Source organism: Mustela erminea, chromosome 3, assembly GCF_009829155.1.
Source record: "Mustela erminea isolate mMusErm1 chromosome 3, mMusErm1.Pri, whole genome shotgun sequence".
Classification (NCBI taxonomy): domain Eukaryota; kingdom Metazoa; phylum Chordata; class Mammalia; order Carnivora; family Mustelidae; genus Mustela; species Mustela erminea.
The window spans coordinates 85,938,677-85,960,940 of NC_045616.1; the positions used below are offsets into that span (position 1 = coordinate 85,938,677).

The 22,264-nt window shown below is 50.2% G+C and overlaps 2 protein-coding genes across 32 annotated transcripts in view; one reads left to right on the top strand and one right to left on the bottom strand.

Annotated features, from left to right (window-relative positions):
• The window catches only part of DIAPH1 (diaphanous related formin 1), a 93,354-nt gene extending 87,460 nt beyond the window's left edge, over positions 1–5,894 (top strand). For 4 of the 7 annotated variants that reach the window (XM_032336370.1, XM_032336369.1, XM_032336371.1 and 1 more), the window contains one exon: positions 3,924–4,081. In XM_032336370.1, coding sequence (XP_032192261.1) covers positions 3,924–4,081 — 158 coding nt within the window. Of the gene's footprint in view, positions 1–2,262; positions 2,430–3,923 lie in introns of those variants that run through there. The other 3 variants (XM_032336374.1, XM_032336375.1, XM_032336368.1) reach the window with 3 other exon arrangements.
• A 3,800-nt stretch (positions 5,895–9,694) lies between these two features.
• The window catches only part of LOC116586430 (protocadherin gamma-C4), a 173,745-nt gene continuing 161,175 nt past the window's right edge, over positions 9,695–22,264 (bottom strand). For all 25 annotated transcript variants that reach the window (XM_032336386.1, XM_032336376.1, XM_032336395.1 and 22 more), the window contains 2 exons: positions 15,597–15,685; positions 9,695–10,070 (listed from right to left, as the gene is read on the bottom strand). In XM_032336386.1, the coding sequence (XP_032192277.1) occupies positions 9,844–10,070; positions 15,597–15,685 (316 nt within the window). In that variant the 3' untranslated portion in view covers positions 9,695–9,843. The remainder of the gene's footprint in view (positions 10,071–15,596; positions 15,686–22,264) is intronic.

Sequence of the window (22,264 nt, forward strand, 5' to 3'; positions counted from 1 at the left end):
CTTCCTTCACCAACTCTGACTCTCCCCTATGGCCAATTGCCTTGAGCCAAAAAACTGAAGCGCTAGCGAGCAGATCTGTCTCACAGCCCTCCTCAGTCCCTGGGAAGCAGCTGTCCCTGCCTCTAAGACACTGGCCTCTTCCATAGGACTTAAAGGCATGTTTAAAAAAAAAAGTCTTCCGGTCTCTGGAGACCTGAGGGAGTGTAGACAGAGTACAGAGTATACAAAGCACCATTGATGCGCTGGAAGAGGAGAGTTACTATCAGGGCTGGTTCACTAAAAGTGACATGTTAAGCTGCTGTGATCTGCAGGGTGTGGGAGAACAATGGTTTGAGTGTCAAAGAGAAGAATCCATGTGATTGTATCGCAGCTACTATTTCAAGCTGATGATTGAGTCAGCGTGTGGTTTTAATGACTCAACTTTATCTCCATGTCTGAATTGTGGCCTCTTATACATAGGCCATCTGCTCACTGAGATAAAAGTCAAGGGAAGAAATTGGTCTTTCTCTTCCTTTCCTTCCATCTAAGCTCCACCTCCACTAACAGAACCTTAGAGTCTGGAGAATGTCTGAAGGCCTCCAGTGATTAGCAACTGACCTCTGCATAGAGGAAAGCAATTAAGACCCAGAGAAACTGGCTGGCTCAGCTCTATACAGCTGGCCGACACTAGAGCGAGGAACTTTGTCCCCCCTTTTGTGATTCCAAGTCCAGGGCTGTGGCCACTAAGCCTCCTTGATGGACAGGACAGTGACCCCTCTGTGGAGGCCAGAGGTATTCTTTCCTACCTTCGAGCAGAGAGAGCACTGGACATGGTACAGTTGCTCCAGTGAGTTTCTGATGACTACCTGTCTATAAAAGGGGAAGAATGTTTCCTAGACCACTACCTCTTCTCCCTCTGCTTCTGTGAAAATAGGACAGAAATTATAATTAGGTGACTTTAGACAGTAATGAGTTCTTAAGGACAGTAATGACTGCCCCATCTGTCCTAGTTTCCTCTCCCCTAAGGAAGCTTATTAACAAGAACACTTCCTCTTTGGGAGCAGTTTCTAGCTTCTGTTTTATAAATGTCTTTTTCTAAATCATTAACCTTTTTCTGATTCATCTGTACTGGTGTTATATATGGTTGGTAGATTTTGCTGGTGTTTTAATTGTAGCCCACCCTAGAACATCTAGGAATCTGGCTTCAGAGAGCTTTGACCAGTGTCTCAGGATGGTTCCCTTTTCCCCACTAGACTATGACATCATTCTCTTGTGAGTTAATAATCCTCCCTGATCTAATACAGTCAAATTATGTATCTGCTTCTGTGGCTACTTTTCAGTAGTCTCAAGTACCCAAGCTAGGGAAAGAAGGGGAAGAGTCACTTTCTCTGGATTTTTCAAACTGTTGAGTATAACTGTGGCCCTGAAGACAAAGTAGAAACCGGAATTCTTCCATCCTGTTGATTCTCTTTCCAATTCCAGCTAAGAGCTTTCCCATTTCTGGTTCTAACCTTAGGCCACATCATGGCCATCCCTAGGCTTAAAAGCTAAGTTTTGGTCTTCCCCCCCACCTACCATCCACTCTTAGTTTTGGTAATGCATCAAAATCTTTTGGAATCTAGAAAATGTAGAAATAGTACTTGATGAGGTACAACTGGTGTCCTGTTAAAGGAAGAAATCAAAGAGAAACACCACAAGACATGCCACACTTGAACTCTGACTTTTCCCATGTTGCCCAGAAGAGGTGTCTCTGAAGACCTGGTGTTCTTTTCCTTCTGGGGTCTGGAATCAGGAATTCTTTCAGCCTAAACAACACTCCTTCAGTCACACACAAGTAGTTGGCAGTATTTTCTCAACTGCTAGAGACTGAATACACAGGAGCACCAAAGTGACACCAAGCCACTGCCTTTCTGGACATGAGAAGTAGGGTCCTAGAGAAGGGAGTCCTTCAGAAAAGAGCTGAAACTAAGTGACTTTCTAGGTGCAGGCAATGTAAATGCAGGGTGCAAGCCATGCTTGCTTTCCTGTGTGGAAACTGCACAGGTTTGGCTCCAGACTTGGCTGGAGAGACTAAGAAGATGGAAGCATCTACCTGTAGATCTTCCAGCGGGGGCTCCTTTTCCTCTCCTTTCAGTCGCTGAGGCCAGAGCATGTGTTCATAATCCAAGGAGTGGTTTGTGTGAATGGCTTGGAGTCTGGGTCCCATTCCTTCCCCTTGGAACCAGATGATGAGCCCCTGTGCTGGTTGGTCAGGGCCTTCACTCTGCCTTCTCCTCTTGTTAGACAGTCCGTTGTGCCCCTGGGAGGAGGAGTTGGAGGAGGAGGAGACCCATACATTGGTAACCTGTGGGCATGCCGAGTGCTCCGAGCTGCAGGCGGCCTCTCATGTGTGCACACAGTGGTGCTGCGTTCCACTTCTGGGGAAACTGGCAGCCCTCCTGAGAAGCTGACCCTGTTTGGCTTCCACCCTGCCATGAGCTGCTTGCTGGTCTAAACAAGGCGCAGGCGTTCCAGGCGCTTTGTTGACCGCCTCCTCTGGACCTTGCCTTCCTGTGCATGTCCTGAGGCTGCCCCTGTCCTGCCCTCTTCCTTGGGGAGGGCTAGGCTCATTTCACCTGTCCCTGCTTCTTTAATGCTTAGGTGCTGCTTTCTTCATTCATCTTTCCCATGACCCAGCAAGCAGGGTTTTTTGAGGTATAAATCAAATGCTTAAAATTCACTCTTTTTAAAGTATTTACTTCAGTGGTCTTTGGTATAGCTACAGGTTTTTGCAAACATCACCACTAATTCCAGAATAATATCTAATTCCCAGAAAGAAACCCTATCCCCATGAGCAGTCATTCCCCCAGTCCCTGGCCATCATGAATCTACTGTCTCCCTGGATGTGTTCCTTCTAGACATTTCATAGAAATGGAATCCTAGCACATGTGGCCTTTGCGTCTGGTTTCTTTCATCCCAGGCAGGCGGCTCGTGGTGTACATGTGGTCTCTCTGTGCTGTTTGTAGGGCATGGGAAGAGGCAGAGAGTATGAGCTGGGCAGAGTCCCAAGAAACTGCCTTTGTGTTGAAGACACTGGTGCCATAACTCTGCATCCCATAAATTAATGGGAGAGTCTTAGGGGTGGCTCCCAGAAGTGAGACCAGAAACTCATGAATTGATTAGTTCTTCTCTTCCTGTTTAAGATGACAACTGGAACTTCATAATCCCTTAGCCCACTGGGCTGAGATTTCTTTGTAGGGGCCCATCCTTGACCCTAGCTCTGCCTTCCCTGACATACCTTTCCTGACCCAACCACCTCACAGCCACATACATACCTCATAGGGCCCTTAAAGAGGTGGGAAAGAGCTAGGCGTGTGGGCGCGGGGAGAGGGATGGAGGGCTAGTGGGACTTCTGGGAGCCTGACGTGCATGCGGGGTCACTGCATGGCTGTTGCTCTGCTCCTCGCTGCAGGAGTTGCCCCAAGCAGCCTGAGGAAGGCCTTCCTCTGCTTGGGACAGCCCTCCCCAGGGTTCACTCCAAATGGTTTGGGCCTAGGAGATTCCTGGAAAACTGCCAAGAAAACAAAAATAATACTCTGCCAAGCCTGGGTCTATTTAATTTCAGCAACCCAGTGATGAGTAAACCCATTTTGAGTACTTGATTTCGCCTTAAATTTTACACAAACTTGAACCACATGTGTCTGTCTCAGTATACTCAAACCTGTGCAGCTTCCACACAGGAAAGCAAGCACACAGCTTGCACCCTCCATTTACATTGTCTGCACCTAGAGAGTCTATTCCATGTGTTCTTGGATCTCTGCTCCTCCTCTAAAGTATCGGCTTCTCTGAACCAGATCGTGCAGCCCCCTTTGCATGGCCTTGGGCTGAATGTCTGCTACAGAGAAGGAAAGGGATTAGAAATTGGGCCTTCTGTGGACAAGCTCTCTCATGTCTTCTCTTTGCAGCTAACCGGAAGGCTGGATGTGCAGTCACATCTTTGCTAGCCTCAGAGCTAACGAAGGATGACGCCATGACTGCTGTTCCTTCTAAGATGGCCAAGAACAATGAGGGAGTCTCCACAATCCTGGAGGAAACTAAGGAGTTGGTTGGCCGTGCAAACTAAGCTGGGGCCTGTGGCCATAGCAGCCCCCCGGGGCACTCCAGACTGTCTTGCCCTGGAGCCTGTGCCTAAAGGGTCATGGAAGTATTCTTCTGCGGTGGCTGCTCCCACTATCCTGACCCTTTTTCTCTGGCCTGCCGCTCTCTGTACATCACACAAGCTTCAGCTGCCTGGAGGCCAGCAGGAAAGGGCACTGGGGGTCCGGGGGAGGCCTGAGCCCGACCCAGCCAGCCCTGGCTGATGTATTACCAAAGCAGGCTCCTTGTTTGCTGCCTTAACCCCAAGTGTCTCCTCTCTGTCACCGAGGCCTTGTCTCAGACCAGGCCCCACCTGCTTTTCCAGCCCCTGCTTTTCCAGTGGGCTTTCACCTGGGTCAGTCTTGCTGGGTGTTTTTCTTTCGTGGTTTCTCCAGCCCTGAGAACAGCATGGGGCTTGTGAACCTTTGGGCTCTATCCCCCCTTTCATTGCTGTTACCTCTGCTCTGCTCTTCCCTCTCCTGGTTGTTATTTATTACTTGTGGTGTGACAGTGGGAGCCATGCCTAGAGAAGTGGGGAGCAAACCCCATCCTTACCGCACCTTCCGCGGAAAGGCATCCCAGAACAAAAAGGACCTGAACCACTTGATCTGTTCCACCGTGGCCAAGGGCCTGTGGGGAGGCAAGAGACATTGTGGGACCTATCCCCAGCCTGCTGCCATGTTTGAGGACCCTGCCTCTGTGAACTCTCTACCCCTGCCCCCGGCGACCGAGCCACAGTCACTCCTCACACCTTCCCCAGAGCTTTGGTGCATCTCATCTGGAGTATGGGCTGTACTGTGACCATCCCAACACCTCACCCTCTGTCTCCAAGGAAATGGGAGGTGGAGCCTCCTGGCTGAGAAATTGTATTGCAAATGGATCTATTTTTATATGAGATTTTTTTTTTTTTTTTTTTTTTTAAAGAAAATACTCCTTCCCCCTTTCCCCTTCATAATGTAAGAGGCTCTGATGGCAGGACCCAGCGACCCTGGGATTTCTCACCACAGGCCTCAATCCTAAGCAGCCCTCAATCCTGGACTGCCACGTCAGCCCTAAAGCCTTCTGGGCCCTTGAGGCCAGTGCAGATTCTCTCTCCCATTATCCAGTTTTGGGGCAGGAGGAAGCTCTTCCCTGACAGAGCTGGACCAGGCCTAAGAATAGTGGGAGCTCTGAGACCAGAGTTTTTATAAATGTAATATATTTATCAAGCCAAATGTGCAAATGCTAACTGGACACTGGGCAGGGAAGCACAGGAGTGTGGCCACACGGCATCCCCCGCTCCCTTCTGAACAGTAGGCAGGCCAACACTGTTCAGTAGCCCTTGCTCCAGGAAGCTCAGATTCTCTGGCTCAAGGTGACACTTTACCATGTGCTTTTAGCTTCCCATCACAGGTAAGAAGAGAACATGACACGGTTAGGGCTTGACCCAGAGTAAGAGCTGTTGGAGCAAAGGGGGGACTTACATGATCTGAGGGTTCCTGCAGGGAGGCCTTCAGGCCAGGAACCAGGGTGCTGGTTGCTACAGCTGCCTGTGTGTGAAGGGGCAAGAGCAGCTCCTTTGAGCTCTTCCCTGGAAGGTGGGGGTAGGGAGGAGGCTGCCTCCCTGGGTTCCTTCCTCCTCCCTGCTGATATCTGGGGCTTTGACCCTATCTTTTTTATTCTACTTTTGCTAGGATGCATTTAATAAAAAAAAAAAAAAAAAGGCAAACCTATTTCCCTTGCCTTTTGGGCTTCTGGGATGTCATCACCTCCAGGTTATTGGGTTTGTTTCCAACTGTTAATAAAGCATTGAAACAGTACTACCTTACTGCCTCTTTTGTGGGTTTAAGCTGTTTTCCAAAGCCCTGTTTGACCTGACAAAAGTTGAAGGTGCCAGGGCGCCTGGGTGGGTCAGTTGTTAAGCAACCGCCTTCAGCACAGGTCATGATCCCAGGGTCCTGGGATAGAGCCCCGCATCAGGCTCTCTGCTCTGCGGGAAGCCTGCTTCTCCCTCTCCCACTCCCCCTGCTTGTGTTCCCTCTCAAATAGATAAAATCTATTTGTGATGGTGCCTAACATGTGCCAGACAACACCCTGCTTGGGCTTCTGCCCTTACATTTGCTGGACCTAAAGAAATGGAACCCAGTTCTGCCCCATCCCCCTTCCACATTGCTGCCTGGGGGCTTGGCCCTTTTCTTGAACTCAGTTCTAGCTCCCCCCACCTCCTCATGCCCCCAGTACCTGCAATAACTGTGCCTCTTTTTACTGAGGGAACCATTCTCCCATCTCCCCTCTTCTATCCCTGTCCTCCCACTCCCCACTCCCCCCTTTTTGGTGACCACAGACTAGAGGAACTTACACTGGGGTAGAAACCTGAGCCTGCCAGCAAAGGTCAGAAGCCAGAGGTCATGCTCCAGGGGACTTGCTGCTCAGATGTGCACATTGTGACCTACACAAAGGAACCTCACAAGCTTTGAGCAGACCCAGAATAGAGAGCAGAGGCGGAAGAGGACCACAAAACTATTCAGACAAGCTCTAGAATTGGAAATAAAATCCTTTTAAATAGCCCTGGAGCCTGGGCAGCTGCCTCCCAGTCATGGCAGGGGATGTGGGGGTGGGCTGCCTTCCTCCTTCTCCCCCACCGGAGGCCACGTGTTCCTGGCTCAGAGCTTTACAGGCGCACATACCAATTAGGGACCAACCGCAGCTGCTCACAGGCTCTGCCAGTCTACTGCCCTGCCTGGAATAGAACCCAGGCAGCCAGCACCCCGCCCTCTGCAGCCTGGCTCTCAGAAACAAAACCCTGCTTCCATCTCAAACCATGCACCACCACCCTTCCTCCCACGCAAGAAAGTCGCCTCCAGATGCTTCGTTGGAAGGCTTGGTTTCCATGACAACAGACCGGGAGCTGGCAGAACATGTGACCCGGCTCTGACAGAGCCAATGCGCAGAGGAAGCCCAGAGATAGCCTCCTTCCAGCCTGCGGTTACGCATCCCCTCACAGAACCCCACCGCCCTCCGCTCCAGATAACCCCAGTGGGTCTGCGTTTCTGTCCTTCCGCTCCGCCTTCTCTCCTCTGTACTTCCAGCAGCTCCTCTGACTGCAGCAACCTTGAATCCCACTGTAGGAAGCAGGCAGAGGAGGGAGGGAGGGGAGGACTACCAAATGAAGAGTGAACGGAAAAGCGGGGGGGGGGGCGGGGGGGCGATCTGCGTCTGCGGGCAATCTCATTTCCTGCACACTTGTCAATCCCGACACCATTGCCGCCTCCCCAGCAACTGGGATGAACCTTCCAATTTCCTTGGTTTTGCTGCGGCGAGTGGGAAGGTGAATCCCAAATGGGTAAACTGAGGCCCAGCCTATTATAGACTGGGAACCGCCTCCGGCACGCCCTCCCAATTCCACAGTGTTCCCAAACTCACTAGGCAGCGAGCGTGGAGGGGAATGGGCAAAGGGGCATCCTCCCTCCTCCGGAGAAGCCCCCTGGGGTATTCATTTTAGCAGGGAAGAGGTGGGAACTAAGGAAACATCCACCACCACCACCACCAGATTTCCAGCCGGCTCCAACTCACTCCCGCCCCCGCCCCCGCTCCCTCCTCCCCCCCGCCCCCCTCCCCTTGCCCTCGGAGTGTCCTCTTCTGCCTGGAGACTGGCGCCTAGAACCATAGCGGAGATGGCGCAAGCACACTGACACCGCACACCGACGGGCTGTGCCCCGAAATCCCCGCCTCCGCCACAGACCCAGAAGCCGATTACACACAATGGAACACAATCACAGTTGCACACTGTGACGTCTGTCTAACAGGACTGCAAGCATACACAGCCACACCTGACAGCCAGAGACAGTCTCACGGTTAGGGACACAAAACCAATAAGCAAACGCAATCATCGCCTTGCGAGCCCGCCCTTCTCCCAGCACACGCCGCTTAGCTCGCCGCTGCATCCACACATGCCCAGAGCCTCCATCCCTTACACAGAACCATTCAACCTTTCAGAAGAAACCTTTTAATTTTTTTTTCAAAGAAAAAAAGCCATATAAATATTAGAGTATAAAACTTGCGTGAGACACAGGAAAGGGAGTGGGTGGGGAACCTACGTGACTATGCGAAGAAAAGCACTTATAGGAGTCAGTACAGGGGAGGGGTCGCCGCAGCGCGTGGACACAGCACAGAACACAGCACGGGCCGCCGCAGGCAGATTCAAGGACAGACGGCTGCACGGAGCCCTCCGCCCGCCCACCCGCCACCACGGAAAAGCACACCGCACTACACTATTGGCTATTCTACACCAGCCGAAAGAGGGAGGGGGCTCTACACTACTGTTAGGGGTGGGGTGGGGTTCTTGCACAGCCCCGCTGAAGAGACGGGTCTGGGGGGGGGGGCAAATGGGGGTGGGCAGAGAAAGGTCTATGCACAAGGAGGCACTGGGAGACTTTAACCAGGCTCTGGCCACTAGAGGGCAGACGGGGGGTGGGGCGCGCCTGGGCAGTGGCCATCACAGAAAAGAAATGGCACCTGGCAAAATGAAGGAACAGAGGCTTGGGGAGTGCAGAGGCCCTGTGGAGAAGCTCTGATCTGGAGCTGAGACTTCCTGTTCACTTGGTCCCAGCTCTAGCTCCATGCCTCCCCAACCCAAGGACCAAGAATGGCCCAGCTGACCCTCCCTTGCTGCTGGGGCCACAGTGACTCTTCTAACAGTGGCACCTCTGGGGTACCCAGCACCCACAGAGGGCCCTCTGACCTCTCCAGGGGACCTGGTCCTAAACATCCTCAAACCTTCCCTGGACTGTAATGCCACTTGAAATCCACTGATGCTAAAAGCTCAGCCCAAAGTTTACTGCCTTTAAATGAGGGTCCAGCCTGGTACTTGGTTTATGGCTAGAACTGGGGATCTGGCCAGTACCCTAGGGACATACAGAGCCTTCTACAAGACCCTAATAACCAGTAAGTCAAGCTTTGTCCATCCCCACACCCTTCCCTTCTTTATCTTACCACCCCATACTGTCTTGGAACATGCAGTGGAGTCTCTTGTTTGGGGAGGGGGAAGTCAACAGCATGCAGTGGGAACACCAAACAATGAGAAAGAGAACAAAAGACTGGTCCCAAGGGCTTTGGGAAGAGGCATGGTAGCAAAGTGCCCTCCCTAAATCCAGCAAGCATCTGTACCATGGGAATGGTGACCGTGTCTCCCAAAACTTGAGCTTGGTCCTGGGGCTCTGGAAGGAGATGAAAAGACTGGCACCAAACCATGCTTTGGGGGAAGTCTGAGAACTGGAAAGGCCTAAAGGTTATGATGCCCTTCCAACTCTTCAGATCTATGAGCCTTTTTAGGTCACCAGGTACCTCAACACCCCAACCACCTTACTCGAGAAAAAGGGGCTGCTGAGGGAGTGGGGTGGGATGGGTAGGAGGAAAGCAGGGGATGGTAGATGGGCCTGATTAAATTTGGAAGATGGCAAAGTTCAGCTGTAACTAAAGGGGGTGTGATAAATGGTGTCTACACGAACCCCACTACCCCCATGGGCACAGCAAGTGATTGGATGGGGGTTCCCAGAAGAACTCCCTTTGCATATTCAATCCCTTGGGGGCAGAGAGGGGGGTGTTGACTGGGCACTTGTTTCTGTTTCCCAAGGGGAGCATGGCCTGGATCCCTACCAGTATCCTGGGGTGGGGGTGAGCCCTGAAAATCCGAGGCCTGGGTACAAGTAAGGAGAGACTGGGCTGGTTGGGGCGGGAAGCTGCCCTGTGGCTCCAAGCCCGGCCTCCAGATTACTTCTTCTCCTTTTTGCCAGACTTCTTCTTGTTGCCGTTGCCACCTGCAGGAGTCTTGCCATCTCGCTTGCCAGCTGCATTGGTCAGTGTGGCATTACTGCCCGGGATGTAGACATTCTGTCGATAGTCGGGCACGTGCTGCAGGGTAAACTGAGGCCCATAGCGGGCACTTAAGCCCATGGTGCCAGCACCTCCTCCCAGGGTGGAGCTCCCATCAGCGGCTTCTGCAAGAGACAAAGGAAGGTCAAGAGCTAAACTCTGGGTCGGCAACAGTCACTCTGTTAGAGCACAACCAGTTAATGAAGGCCTGCAAAGCACCTGGCCCTGATCCTGCTGAGTCCCGGGAACGACCTCTCTATTCACAAGGGGCTGAGGAAAGTGAGACATGCTAGATCTGATGCCCAGCTCTCTTACTTACTGATTTGGGGCAAGTCTACCTGGACTCCCCATGTCTCTTCAGTCTTCTGATCTGTGAAACTGGTTAAAAACAGCATCCACCAGGGCACCTGGGTGGCTCAGTTGGTTGGGCGTCTGTCTTTGGCTCAGGTCATGGTTTTGGGGTCCTGAGATCGAGCCCTGCATCAGGGTCCCCGCTCAGTGGGGAACCTGCTTCTCCCTCTCCTCCCCTACTCGTGCTCTCACTACCTCTGCTGCTGTCTTTCTCTCTAAGAAATGAATAAAATCTTGGGGCACCTGGGTGGCTCAGTGGGCTAAGCCTTTGCCTTCGGCTCAGGTCATGATCTGAGGGTCTTAGGATTGAGCCCGCATGAGGCTCTCTGCTCAGTGGGGAGCCTGCTTCCTCCTCTCTCTCTGCCTGCCTCTCTGCCTACTTGTGATCTCTCTCTGTCAAATAAACAAATCTTAAAAAAAAAAAAGAAATGAATAAAATCTTAAAAAAGAAGGCATTTTCAGGTTTTGGTTAAGGCTGACCAAGATTATGATGTACACAAAGCACCTAGAAGAGTGCCTATTATGTGGTAAGGACTTCAAACATACTAGCTGTTACTCTTCTCAGGGCTGAGTTAAAAGCTCTCAAATCCTTGCCCTAAGCCTTCTCTGGTGGCCACACTGGATCATGAGCTCCTGGGGGACTGAAGCCAGGCCCTGTTGGTCCTTCTCTCCTTGGGCCAGCGCCCACAGCGCCAGTATTGAGCAGTTCTGTTGTTTGTGTGGGGAGGGGACAGTTCCCAGGCATTCCGTTTGGAATAGTACCAGCAGCTGACACCTATTCCTCACCAGGCACTCTGCTAGAGAGCACGCAGGCTCAAAGGCCTTCACTTCCACAAAGCAACCCATCGAGATATGTGGGATTTACCCTACTTCACAGGTGAGGAAAGCAAGGTCCAGAGAAGCTAACTCAAAGCCACAGCAGCCAGCATGGGTTAAAGCCGGGGTGTATCTAAGCACCCACTCTCGGGGAGAGTCCCCACCACCCCCAGCAGTGTGGGCAGGTCCCTCCCTCATCCCTCTGCTGGGAGCTGAGCCAGAGAGAAGACAGGGCTGAGCAGGGTTCTAGGAGGCTAAGTAGGTGACCGGGAAGCAGACAGTGGAGGGAGGGACCATGCAGACAGAGGCTCAGAGTATGAGCTGGGTGACACTGGAGAACACCTCAAGCCCAGCTTCCCACCCGGCACAAGAAGAAATGGGGCCTAGGGAATTACAGATAGGGGCCCCAGCTCTGCATCACCCTGGGTGCTTGTTGGAAACGAGACTCAGAATCTGCACCTTAACAAGATTTCCAAGTGATTTTGATGCACACTGAAGGTAGAGAAGCACAAAATCACTTACCTCACTGGGTTTTTGTGAGGCTTCAATAGGACAATGCTTTGTGCAGTACCCAGGCCAGGCCTCAGTGCTCCGTGTGAGGTGCGGCCACAGCCCCCTCACCGCCAAACGCCTTGTGAGCGACTTCTCCTCTACGCACCCCCTGACCAGGCCAGCAGGGAAAACCAGGAGCTGCCACACCTCAGACCGAGTTCACCAGGGCTTCTGCGGGACTCCTCTGGCAGCAGGAGGGTTAAAGCCCCGGGAAGTCCCAGCCCAGCTGGCAGCTGAGCTCCCCCCCCCCCCCCCCCGCGCTTTACTCCACCCTCGACCCTGGGAGTGGGTAGAGAAGGTGACTAAAGCCAGAGAGGCTGACTAATCCTGGGACACTAACCAGGGATTGGGAAACAGACCGGAACTATTTTCTAGACCAGCACTAGAAGGGGAGGGGAGAGCAGAAGTGAACAGAGACCGGAAAGAGGAGCCCCAGCCTTTCTCCAGCCTTTCTGCCTCGCCACTCCCACTCCGGGCGCTCAGGTTTCTACAACCTCCACTTCAAGTCCCAAATCTCAGGATGTGAGGGCTTTGAGGGTGTGTGTGAAAGAAAGGTCGGTGGGAGGGAGCAGCTGTCCACCTCCTTCTTTCCTCAGGCTGGTCCCCTCCCCCAGCCCTTTCATTCCACAGACTTTCCGCAGTTTCCCTAAGTAACTCCAGGAGGGAGCCAAGCTCACCCTTCCCTCCCCTCCAGCATCCCCCAACCGGCCTGGGAAGGGAGGGAAGGGGGAGGAGGCGGGAGGAGGCGCAGAGGCGGCTTCAAAAAGCTAGGACTCCTGAAGCTAGGATTCCGGAGTGACTTAGGGTCTAAAGGGAAGACTTCAGGGGCGCCAGAGAGGGAGAGTGAGGGATGGACACACACACACACACACACACACACACACACACACACACGCACAGGCACACACAAGAAAGGGAAATAAATGGGGAGAAACACGAAGAAGGGAGGCAGGAACAGAGGGGCACAGAGGGCTTGACTGGGTAACCAAAGGCCAGGCCCACCCACATCCTGCATTCCTGCATGCACCCTAGATCTCTGAGGAGCACCCAAGGGGGTGGAAATGACAAAGCCAGGTGTTGTCACCTCTTAACAGAAGCAAAGGCCTGACGTTGGCCCAAGGTCCCATGGGGGGGTGGGGTGGGCACTGAGGCTGGGCTGGAAGGAGAAGGGAGAGGATGTGCAAACCCAGAGCCCAAGACAAAAAGGCTGACACAGGAGCTCCCTTTGGTCAGCTGTGCCACGAAAAAAACTAGGTGACCCTGGCAGAGGCCCTGCCTGATTCAAGCCTCTGTTTCCCCATCTATAAATTTGAGGGGGAGAAGGTAGACTGTGGACAGATTCTACAGAAGGCGTTGACCTTCTGTAGGTCAATGCCTTCTGTAGAATCAATTCTTCAACAGCCCCTCCTTCTACTTCTCTGACACACACAGTGAACAGGGACCAAGATCTTTTCTATTCCCAAGAGAAACATTCTTTAAAAGGCAGCAACAAAGGGGGGTCTGGCTGGCTCAGTCACTGGAGCAAGTGATTCCCGATCTCGGGGTTGGGTGTTTGAGCCCTGTGTTGGGTGTAGAAATTACTTAAGGGTAAAGTCTTCAAACAAAACAAAACAGCTCAGGCCTGAAGGTGGGAGCAGCATGGGCCTCCTCTCCAGATCCTGGCACCCAACCTCCCTCCCGCCTTTGCCCTTCCCACCCCAACCCAGGGCTGAGACAACTCCAGACAAGGAGGCCTCATCAAGCTAGACTAGGGCCAGTTGAACCACAAACCAGAGCCTCCTTGAAAACACACTTCCCCCAAAATGTTTATTTAAAAAGCCTCCCAAGTGTACTTACTTTCCTTCTTACTTACTCCCCCTCAGCAGTGCCTGGCTGGGCTGGACTCCAGAAGCCTCTCGGGCTTCAGGGCAGGGAAGCGGGTGTGAAAGTGAGAGTAGGGCCTGACCCTGCCACTTCAACCCTCTGGATCATTCCCCATGGCCCACAGTGGGATCAGGTCAGCCGCTGTGTGTGCCCAGGAGGGCGGAGCCCTGGCAGGGGGGCCAGCCTGCAGTGACCCAGGAAAGTTGTGGGCCATAAATACTGATTCCATTTCTGTTTTTTAAATCTGGATTCAGGCCAAAAAGCCTGCTTCCTGGCCTTAATGTTAAAAACCACAACAGTTAAATATACCTGTTTACTTTCCTCAAGAACCTGACTTGGCATCTCCCAAACCCATCTGCCTGCCTCAATATTCAGTATTGAGCCTCTCCAGGAGTACAGCACCCCAGGCCTGGGCCAACTCTGTCCCAGAAAACTGGCCTCCCCTGTCACCTCCCTCCGACCCCTGCAACCCTGCACCTACCATGGGCCTGACTTCACTCAGCCTCATAGACATCTGAGAGAGGCTTGTCAGTTTTAACCAAAAAAATGCAGTGTGCTTGATTAAATTTCAACTTCAGATTAAAAAAAATGGCCATTTTTTATACAGTACGTCCCAATACTAATGTTGGGGGGCCTACTTATGCTAAAATACTATTTGTTGTTTACATGAACTTAAAATTAACTGGGCATCCTGTATTTTATCTGGCACCTCTAGTCTGGGGGTAAAGCAGGACAGTAAGAGGAGTTCAGCCTCTGCTCCAACTCAGCTAAAAGGGAAAATGTAGGCTGCATCTAAAGGCAGATGTGGTCACTATAGAAGAAAAAGCATGAACCTGGGAGTCGGACTGTGTTAGAATCACCCATCTGCAGCTCTAAATAGGGACCCTGGGATTTCTCAGTTCTCTCATTTGTCAGATATAAGTAAGCAATCACAGATCAGCCTTGCAGAGCTGGTAAGAAGATTAACTGATGTGAGGCCCATCAAGCTTGCCAAGCATGCACCCGGGACAGTACATAGGTGTGCTTTCAGTGAATGCTGTCCTGATTCTACCTGGTTCTCTACACACCTTCCACTCCACTATGTAAGCCCAGTGCCCTCATCCTCTGAGGGCATCATCCCCTAGCCTCCAAGGAAGCCTAGGATTTGCGGTTCCTGCAATGAGTCCTTATTAATAGGCGTTATTCTAAATCTGCCTTCTACGGGTCAATAAGGGCAAGAATTAATCAACTTCAGCCACTGTGTATTGTGCCCTTACTCCGTCATTCCTGTGCTGAGGCCTGACATTTGGCCCTCACCACACCGCAGTAAGATCTGTCAAAGTGCTTGATTTATAGTCAGTGAAACTGAGGCCCCCAGGGGCTGAGTACCTTCCTTGAGGACTCACAACTAAACGTGAGTGCCAGGATTTGAATCCAGGGTGGCCTGCCTCCAAAGCCTGTGCCCCTAAGTACTAATATCATTCTGCTGTTCTGTTTCCCCAGCTCAGGACCCCATTTTGACTCTCCAGGGACAAAATCCCTCCGCAGAATCTCTATTGCATGGGGAGTTCTCTGTTAGCCTTCTAGGAAAACCCAGCTACAGGTGGGGTCAACAAAAAAGAGAAGGGCTCTCACAGGTCCATGTGCATTCTCTCACACCCACTTGTACGAACGGAAGGCTTGTATGTGCCAGGCCCGTGGTTTTGTGCTCTCATTTCATCCTCATGACAACCCGTGGAGGCCACAGCCTCCATTTTCTGGGCTGAAGAAGGGTTAGGGAGATTAAGCCAACAGATCAAATTCCCCAAGAGCATAAGTGGCAGAATGAGGCTCTGATCTATGCTGTCCCCTGCTGAAGCTGGACTCTTAATACTTCTGCCTACACCCCCTCAAGAAACCTTTCCTTTTCAGCTCCCCTCGAGGCATCTCAGGAGCCTTAGCTCTTTCTCTTTCTGGCTTTTTGTCAGGAATGAGGAGTCCCCTCAGAACAGCTAAACAATCCAGAGGCGCAATGCAGATGGACAGCCAGTCTTGAGGCCTGGCCGCTCGAGGACCGCCCCGAACCCCACACGCAGAGCTGAGCAACTCACCACTGGCAGAGGCCAGGATCATGGCCTGCAGCATCTCCGTATCAAACTGGTTGTTGGGCCATGTGCCAGTCTCCTCCCCATTCTGGGAGCTGCGGAAGAGAGAGAAGAGAGAGTGGGGTGGTGAGGACAGCCTCCCAGACCAGCACAGGCCATGCCCCTCCTGTCCTCTCCCAGGGAACCCAGATCTAGCACCCTGTGTCTCTGTCCCAGTCCCACACCAAAAGAGGGCCCATAGGATCAAAACATGCAATGTTCGCAAGTCCTTTGGGGAAAAAAAATCCCTCTGCTGAGCACACTTGCTGGTCTTGCACCATCTATACATAGCAATCCTTTTCTGAGTCATTTCCCTAATTCCTCAAGCTCCCTTCACAGCAAATCCAGTGCAAGCAGTGTTTTCTAGACCACCAGTTCCCAATCTCTGCTTTGGTAACATAAATAAAATTTGTCAGAGGGGATGCCTGAAGCCCACCCAGACAGCCCAGCACCTCCTTGGGGCAGCCCCAGTGGCCCTGTTCCTGCTGCCGTGGCTGTGTGCAGGGGGCAACGCCTGCCTGCCTCCCACTGAAGCACCCAGTTACCACCTTGAGATACTCTGAGCACTGAGGAAAACATGAGATGCTTGACAATCGTTAACAATGCTAACCTATAAAGGACCCAAAGGAATACCAACACAACTTGGATTTTTCCCACAGTGACTATCTCCCTGCTTTGTTGGAATCTGGAAGTATGACATTATTTCTGTTTTTGAGCGGGGGGGGGGGGGGTACACCCTGACACAGACACAGTCTATCAGGTGATCCTTGGCACCCTCTGGCACACCAGAGTTTCTCAACAAACTGCCTGGATGAAATGGGGAAAAAAAAGTCCATGGAGAGAGTTAGGTTACTATGAGGGAGGGATGGGGCACTAGGGGACCAGCTGCAGGGAGAGAGGAAGAGAGAGGGAGGGAGTGAGTGCAAGCCAGAGCCAATCCCAGTCAGTGCATTCCATCACAGCGCGTGAGCACAGCCAAGAAATGCTTTACAATTTTTCCAAGTTCTGTCCCAGCTTATGATTTCCCCTGATCCGGGATTCCCCATCCCCAGGAAGGTGGACTTAGTCTTGGGCTTAGATCAGGGCAAAGGTGCAGTGTGTGACCTCTACACCATCACATCCAACAGAGAGTTAGGGTTGGAGGGGAAAGTGGAAGGCTCATTTCTCTTTCTTCAGAGTGAGAAGAGATGGAATTCTGTGTCCATTTATTCCACCAACATTTACTGAGCAATGACCATGCACCAGACCCTGCGCTAGATACTGGGGTTATAGTTGGGAACACGTCCAAACTAGTTTATCTCTATGATGCTCACAGTCCATACTGAGAGGCTGACATTAAGTACACAATTATTCAATCATGACTATGACAAGGGCCGTGGGGGCAAAGAGCAGGGTGGAGAGGGAAGTCTTTATTTAGTAGGAGGCTAGGGAGCTCAATCAGTCCAGGTTTCCTTGAGGAAAAGGGAAATTAGAAGACAGGAAATTTAAATTAGAAATTTCCAGGTGATTTGCAGGACAATTCTAGTTAAACAAAAGTATGAGGAATGACAGAAAATCACCACCTTCTAACCAGTCATCAGTGAATACTAAAATATTAAAAGTGGAAGTTTGCTGCCCAGTCTCAAATATCCCTCAGAGTACTTATTAATCAATTCTTTAAAAGTAGCTTTGTAATGGAGAGATAGGGAGACCACTTACTTAAGTGAACAAAGTGAGTATCACCAACACCTGGACAGACAGACACGAAAGCATCTCCCAGGTAATGCAGTGGGAGGCTGCACAGTGTCGTACAGGCAGTATTCCTAACAAAACTGTTAACCTAATTTCACTGTAAGAAAATGCAAGGCCAGGGGCGCCTGGGTGGCTCAGTGAGTTAAGCCGCTGCCTTCGGCTCAGGTCATGATCTCAGGGTCCTGGGATTGAGCCCCACATCGGGCTCTCTGCTCAGCGGAGAGCCTGCTTCCCCCTCTCTCTCTGCCTGCCTCTCTGCCTACTTGTGATCTCTATCAAATAAATAAATAAAATCTTAAAAAAAAAAAAAAAGAAAATGCAAGGCCAGATTGTGGGACATTTTAAAAGACAACTGGCTTGGACTCTAAAAAAGGTCTGTCATGAAAAACAAACAAAGTACGGAGGCTGTTCTACATTAAAGGGGATGAGAGAGATATGGCAAGCAAATGAGATTCATGCTCTGACTGAATCCTAGATTTAAAAAACAAAAACAAAAACAAAAAAACCAGGGGTGTGGCTGGCTCAGTCGGTAGAGCACACAAGCTGAGAGCATGAATTCAAGCCCCACTTTGGGTGCAGAGCTTACTTTAAGAAACAAACAAACAAAAACACCAAACAGGTTAAAAGACATTTCAAGAATGTTTATGAGAATCTGCCAGTGGACTATATATTATTACTGCATTAATGTTAAATTTCTCAAACGTGATCATTCTTTTATGGTTTATAGGTGAATGCTACTATTGTTAGGGGTTCTGTACTGAAGTTTTTCAAATGTTATGACGTCTGCCACTTTCAAATGGTTAAAAAAAAAGTTTAGTGTGTGTGTGTGTGGAGAGAGAGGGAGATAAATGTGCAAAATATTAACCATTGATTAATCTAGGTCAAAACAGTATTCCCATGTCCATCACACTATTTTTGACAAGTCAACTTTTTGACAAGCTTGAAACATTTTAAAGTAAAAAACTGAGAAGTAAAGTGAAGTATCTAAGAGAAGGTGTAGTGCTCGGGGAGAGTGCTTTCCAGGTAGAGAGAGTAACATGTCCCAAGCCTCTGAGGCTTGAAGAAGCTTGGCCACTTCGATGGGCTAAGGGAAGCCAGTGTGGCTGCCCCAAGGGGAGAGGGTATGAGGGGCTGAGGATGTAGAAAAATGGACACTAAAGATTTTTGGTCTCATTCTAAGAGCTCTGGCAAGTCACTCAGGTGTTTAAAGTGGGGTGGGGGGTGTCACGGTGAGATTTCAGTATTTAAAGATCCCTCTTGCTCCTGGGAAAGGACCAAGGGTTAAGGGTATCTTTGGGAGGACGGGAGGACAGGAGCCCAGTGGTGGGGCCTCAGCCAGCTCTGTCTCTGTGGAAATTCAGGGGTCTTAACTTGAAGCCCTGCTGAGCTGTCACTGGGCCTGATAGAGGGCACAAGGCTGAGGCAGATGGGCTCATGCGTAGGTGAGGAGACTGACTGGGATAGAGTGGGGAGAACAAAGGTCAAGGAGGGGAAGCAGAAGGGCTCCAGGGTGAACAACAGGGTGAGACACCAGGTTAGGAAGATACCATGTGGGCTATGGATAATGCTGTTGAGGGAATAAAGGTGAGGGAGGGGCTGGGTCTGGAACCATGATGCGCTGGGCTATGGGGAGGATTCTTGGACAATGGTTGAATACTGGAGGCTAAGAAGATGAGCGGGCTGCCAACTCTGTGAAGCTGGGCACGAGGTAAGTACAGGGGGAGAGATTTCTTTTTGAACAATTTGCTGAGAACTTCCTATTCTCTGGGTTCTGGGCTGACTAAATTACATAGAATTTAGTTATATATATATATATGTATATACATATATATATAATGTGGTTATATATATAATGTGGTTATATATATTTAGTTTATATACAGTTTATATTTTATATTTAGTTGTTTTATAGTAGCTATCGCTCAGTTAGCTTGCCTATTTGAGCTTCAGAACCACCTGCAGCTAAGTATTACTATGATTCTCTCTTTTCTAGCAGATAAATCCAGGGCTCAGAGGGGTTGAGAATTGAGAGACTCCTGAAGCCACACAGCTGCTAACTGGCAGAGCTGCAACCTGGAAAAGGCCTGGTAGGACTCTAGCCCATGCTCCTCTACACAACACCATACTGGGCTTCCCCATGGAGGCCCTGGAGCCCTGGAAGTGGGGATAGGGGGCTCTTCCAGGAATTAGGAGATGGTGGAAAATAAAAATGGAGGAGATACACTATCTCTAACTGACCACTTTCCAAGCATCCACGATGGTTGCCACCATTCCATGGCAGGCCAGAAAACGTAAGAGCTGAGGGACAGAGTTCTTGCCCCAAGGAGACTGGATTGCGGTGTGCTAGATATGTGTGTGGGGAGTGGGTTAACAGCCCACACAGGCTGGGCTGTGAAAAAATGCTCCCTGCAGGAGGAGGCAAAAAGGGAGAAATCTGGGCACGTCACCTCTGATAATAGCCTGGATTTAACTGTGTTAAAATATAAACACATATGTATTTTTTTGACATAGTAAAATCCTGTCAGCCTATTAAAATAGACATTCTGGGGCACCTGGGTGGCTCAGTGGGTTGAGCCTCTGCCTCTGGCTCAGGTCATGATCCCAGGGTCCTGGGACTGAGCCCCACAACAGGCTCTCTGCTCAGCAGGGAGCCTGCTTCCCCCTGTCTGCCTACTTGTGATCTCTGTCAGATAAATAAATAAAATCTTGAAAAAAAAATACACTATGTCCAGATGAGGAGCTATTAGGCAACAATTAACTTCTGAAAATTTTGTTCCTGCCATGGGGAAATTCTCGTGGCATATTGCAAAGAGAACACGAAGAGGTGATAATGCTGATGGAACTCAATTACTAGAGGAAAAAATGGTGAGAAATATCCCACCTCACTGGGAGTAAGAGTTCATACTATTTTGTGAAGAAGTCTGTGAACAATTTAGGTGAATCAGACTTAAAAAAAAAGAAAGAAAGAAAGAAAAGAAAAGACACCTGTGCCGGTTGTTTGAGTGCACATAACAAAAATGGTTTAGAAATACACATATGAGAATGTTAAAGAGCTTAAGAGATTTGAGACACTGAACCAAATACAAAATGTGGGCCCTTAATTTGGGTAAGTGCACAAATGAGTTAACAGACATATAACTGGGGAAATGTCAATATAGACTGGATATCTGATACTAGTTTATTAGTATTACTTAGTATTAACATATTAGTTTATTAATATTATTTCGAGTGCTTATGTGTTAAAAAAAAAAAAAGAACTATCTGTTAAAGACAGTGAAGACTCAGATGAAACTACAGGAAGGCTGAGATCTGTCTCAAAGTAATTCACGGGGGTAACAGGGTAGAGACCCAAGTGAAACAAAGTAGGGCATTAGCTGGCACAGTGGATTAGAGAGGTTCATGATACCATACTCCCTGTCTACGGATTGGAAAATTTCCATATTCAAAAAATGTCAGTAGCGGGGCGGGGGGGCGGATCTCTGGGTTGTGAAATTTGAGTGCTTTCTCTTTTAAAATTTTCCTCTATTTCTCATGCTTCTATAATGAGCCTGTATTTTTTTTTTTTATAAGCAGTCAAAAATAAGATGCTACTTGCCTGCTGAGTGACGGCTTAAATTGAGGGGGAGCAGGGCGAGTGTCTCACCAAGGAGAGGGAAGGGAAGGGTAGGGAGAAGCCATCAAGGGAGAACAGAGTGGAGTGCAGGAGAAGCTAAATGGAGACTCTCCTTCCGTGCAGAGACTGGGAAGAGCTACAGGGTGGGGCCTGGGTTACAGCCTGAGAAGGGGCAAGTGGTTTGCTGGGTTCAGCACCCGAGGTAACAGCCGCTGAGGTAAGAAGCTAGAAGGGTGACCTGAGAAGGGATACGGCTGAAAGGAAGGGCACCTGGCAAGAAGGGACTTCACAACTTGGCTTTTTCCCTTTGGTCTGGGCAATGTGACCCAGTGCTGACTTGAATTAGGTTTCCTGGAGAACCCAACAGCAGCCCTGCTCTGAAAGTGGTGTGCCAGTAATCAAGATGGCAGGGAGGTCATGGAGCAGAGAAGCAGCAGAGGGCCAGAACCACGGTTAGACTGAATGAGGAAAACCTCCCCTCTTCATCCGCTCACTCCAACTTACTCACCAGAATGGCAGCAAAGAAAGAATTCATCAGTCTGCTGACCCTGAGAGGCCTTACCACAAGGCCTTTGCTCTTCCCTCCCTCTTTCAGATGGTTAATTCCTACTTAGCCTTCAGATCCCAGCAACACCTCATCTCCTCTCAGACGACCTCCAGTTCCCCCACCAGATCAAATCCCTATTTTATGCTCTCACCACCAGGTACTGCTCTTCATAGCACTTGAGATAATGGCAATCTTACATTTATTTTTTATTTTTGGTTAATATCTGTCTCACTCAACATAAGGTAAACTCCTCGAGGTCAGGGAGCAGGTCTATTGTATTACCTCCCACACTCAGACTCCGACCTGGCTTCCAGGAGATGCTTACTAACTATGGAATGAATGAAGGAGAAAAGTTTCATTTCGGACCTCAATCAGGAATATCCACCTCAAGTTAACTAAAAGAAGGGAGCTTTCTCTTACATCTCCCCAAGAGGTTCTATGTGTATTTCAGGCTACCAAGTCTCATTCGATGAAAAGGGACATGAGGCAGGGGTAAGGCGCTCAACCCGGAGGGCATATCACAAGCAGTCTGTGGGCCCTCCAGGTGCAGCCGGCAATTCTGCTTTAGGATCAGTACACAGCCACAAGCTGACCAGTGTGCCTCACCACTTTAACTCGTTTCCTCCCAGAGGCTTGCTCTATACTCACATGACCCTCTTCTTCACAGAACTTGCTATGATTCGTAATTAGACATTTGTTTAGTGTGATTTGTTGTCAGTTTTCTGTCTCACCTGTTGGCTTGGA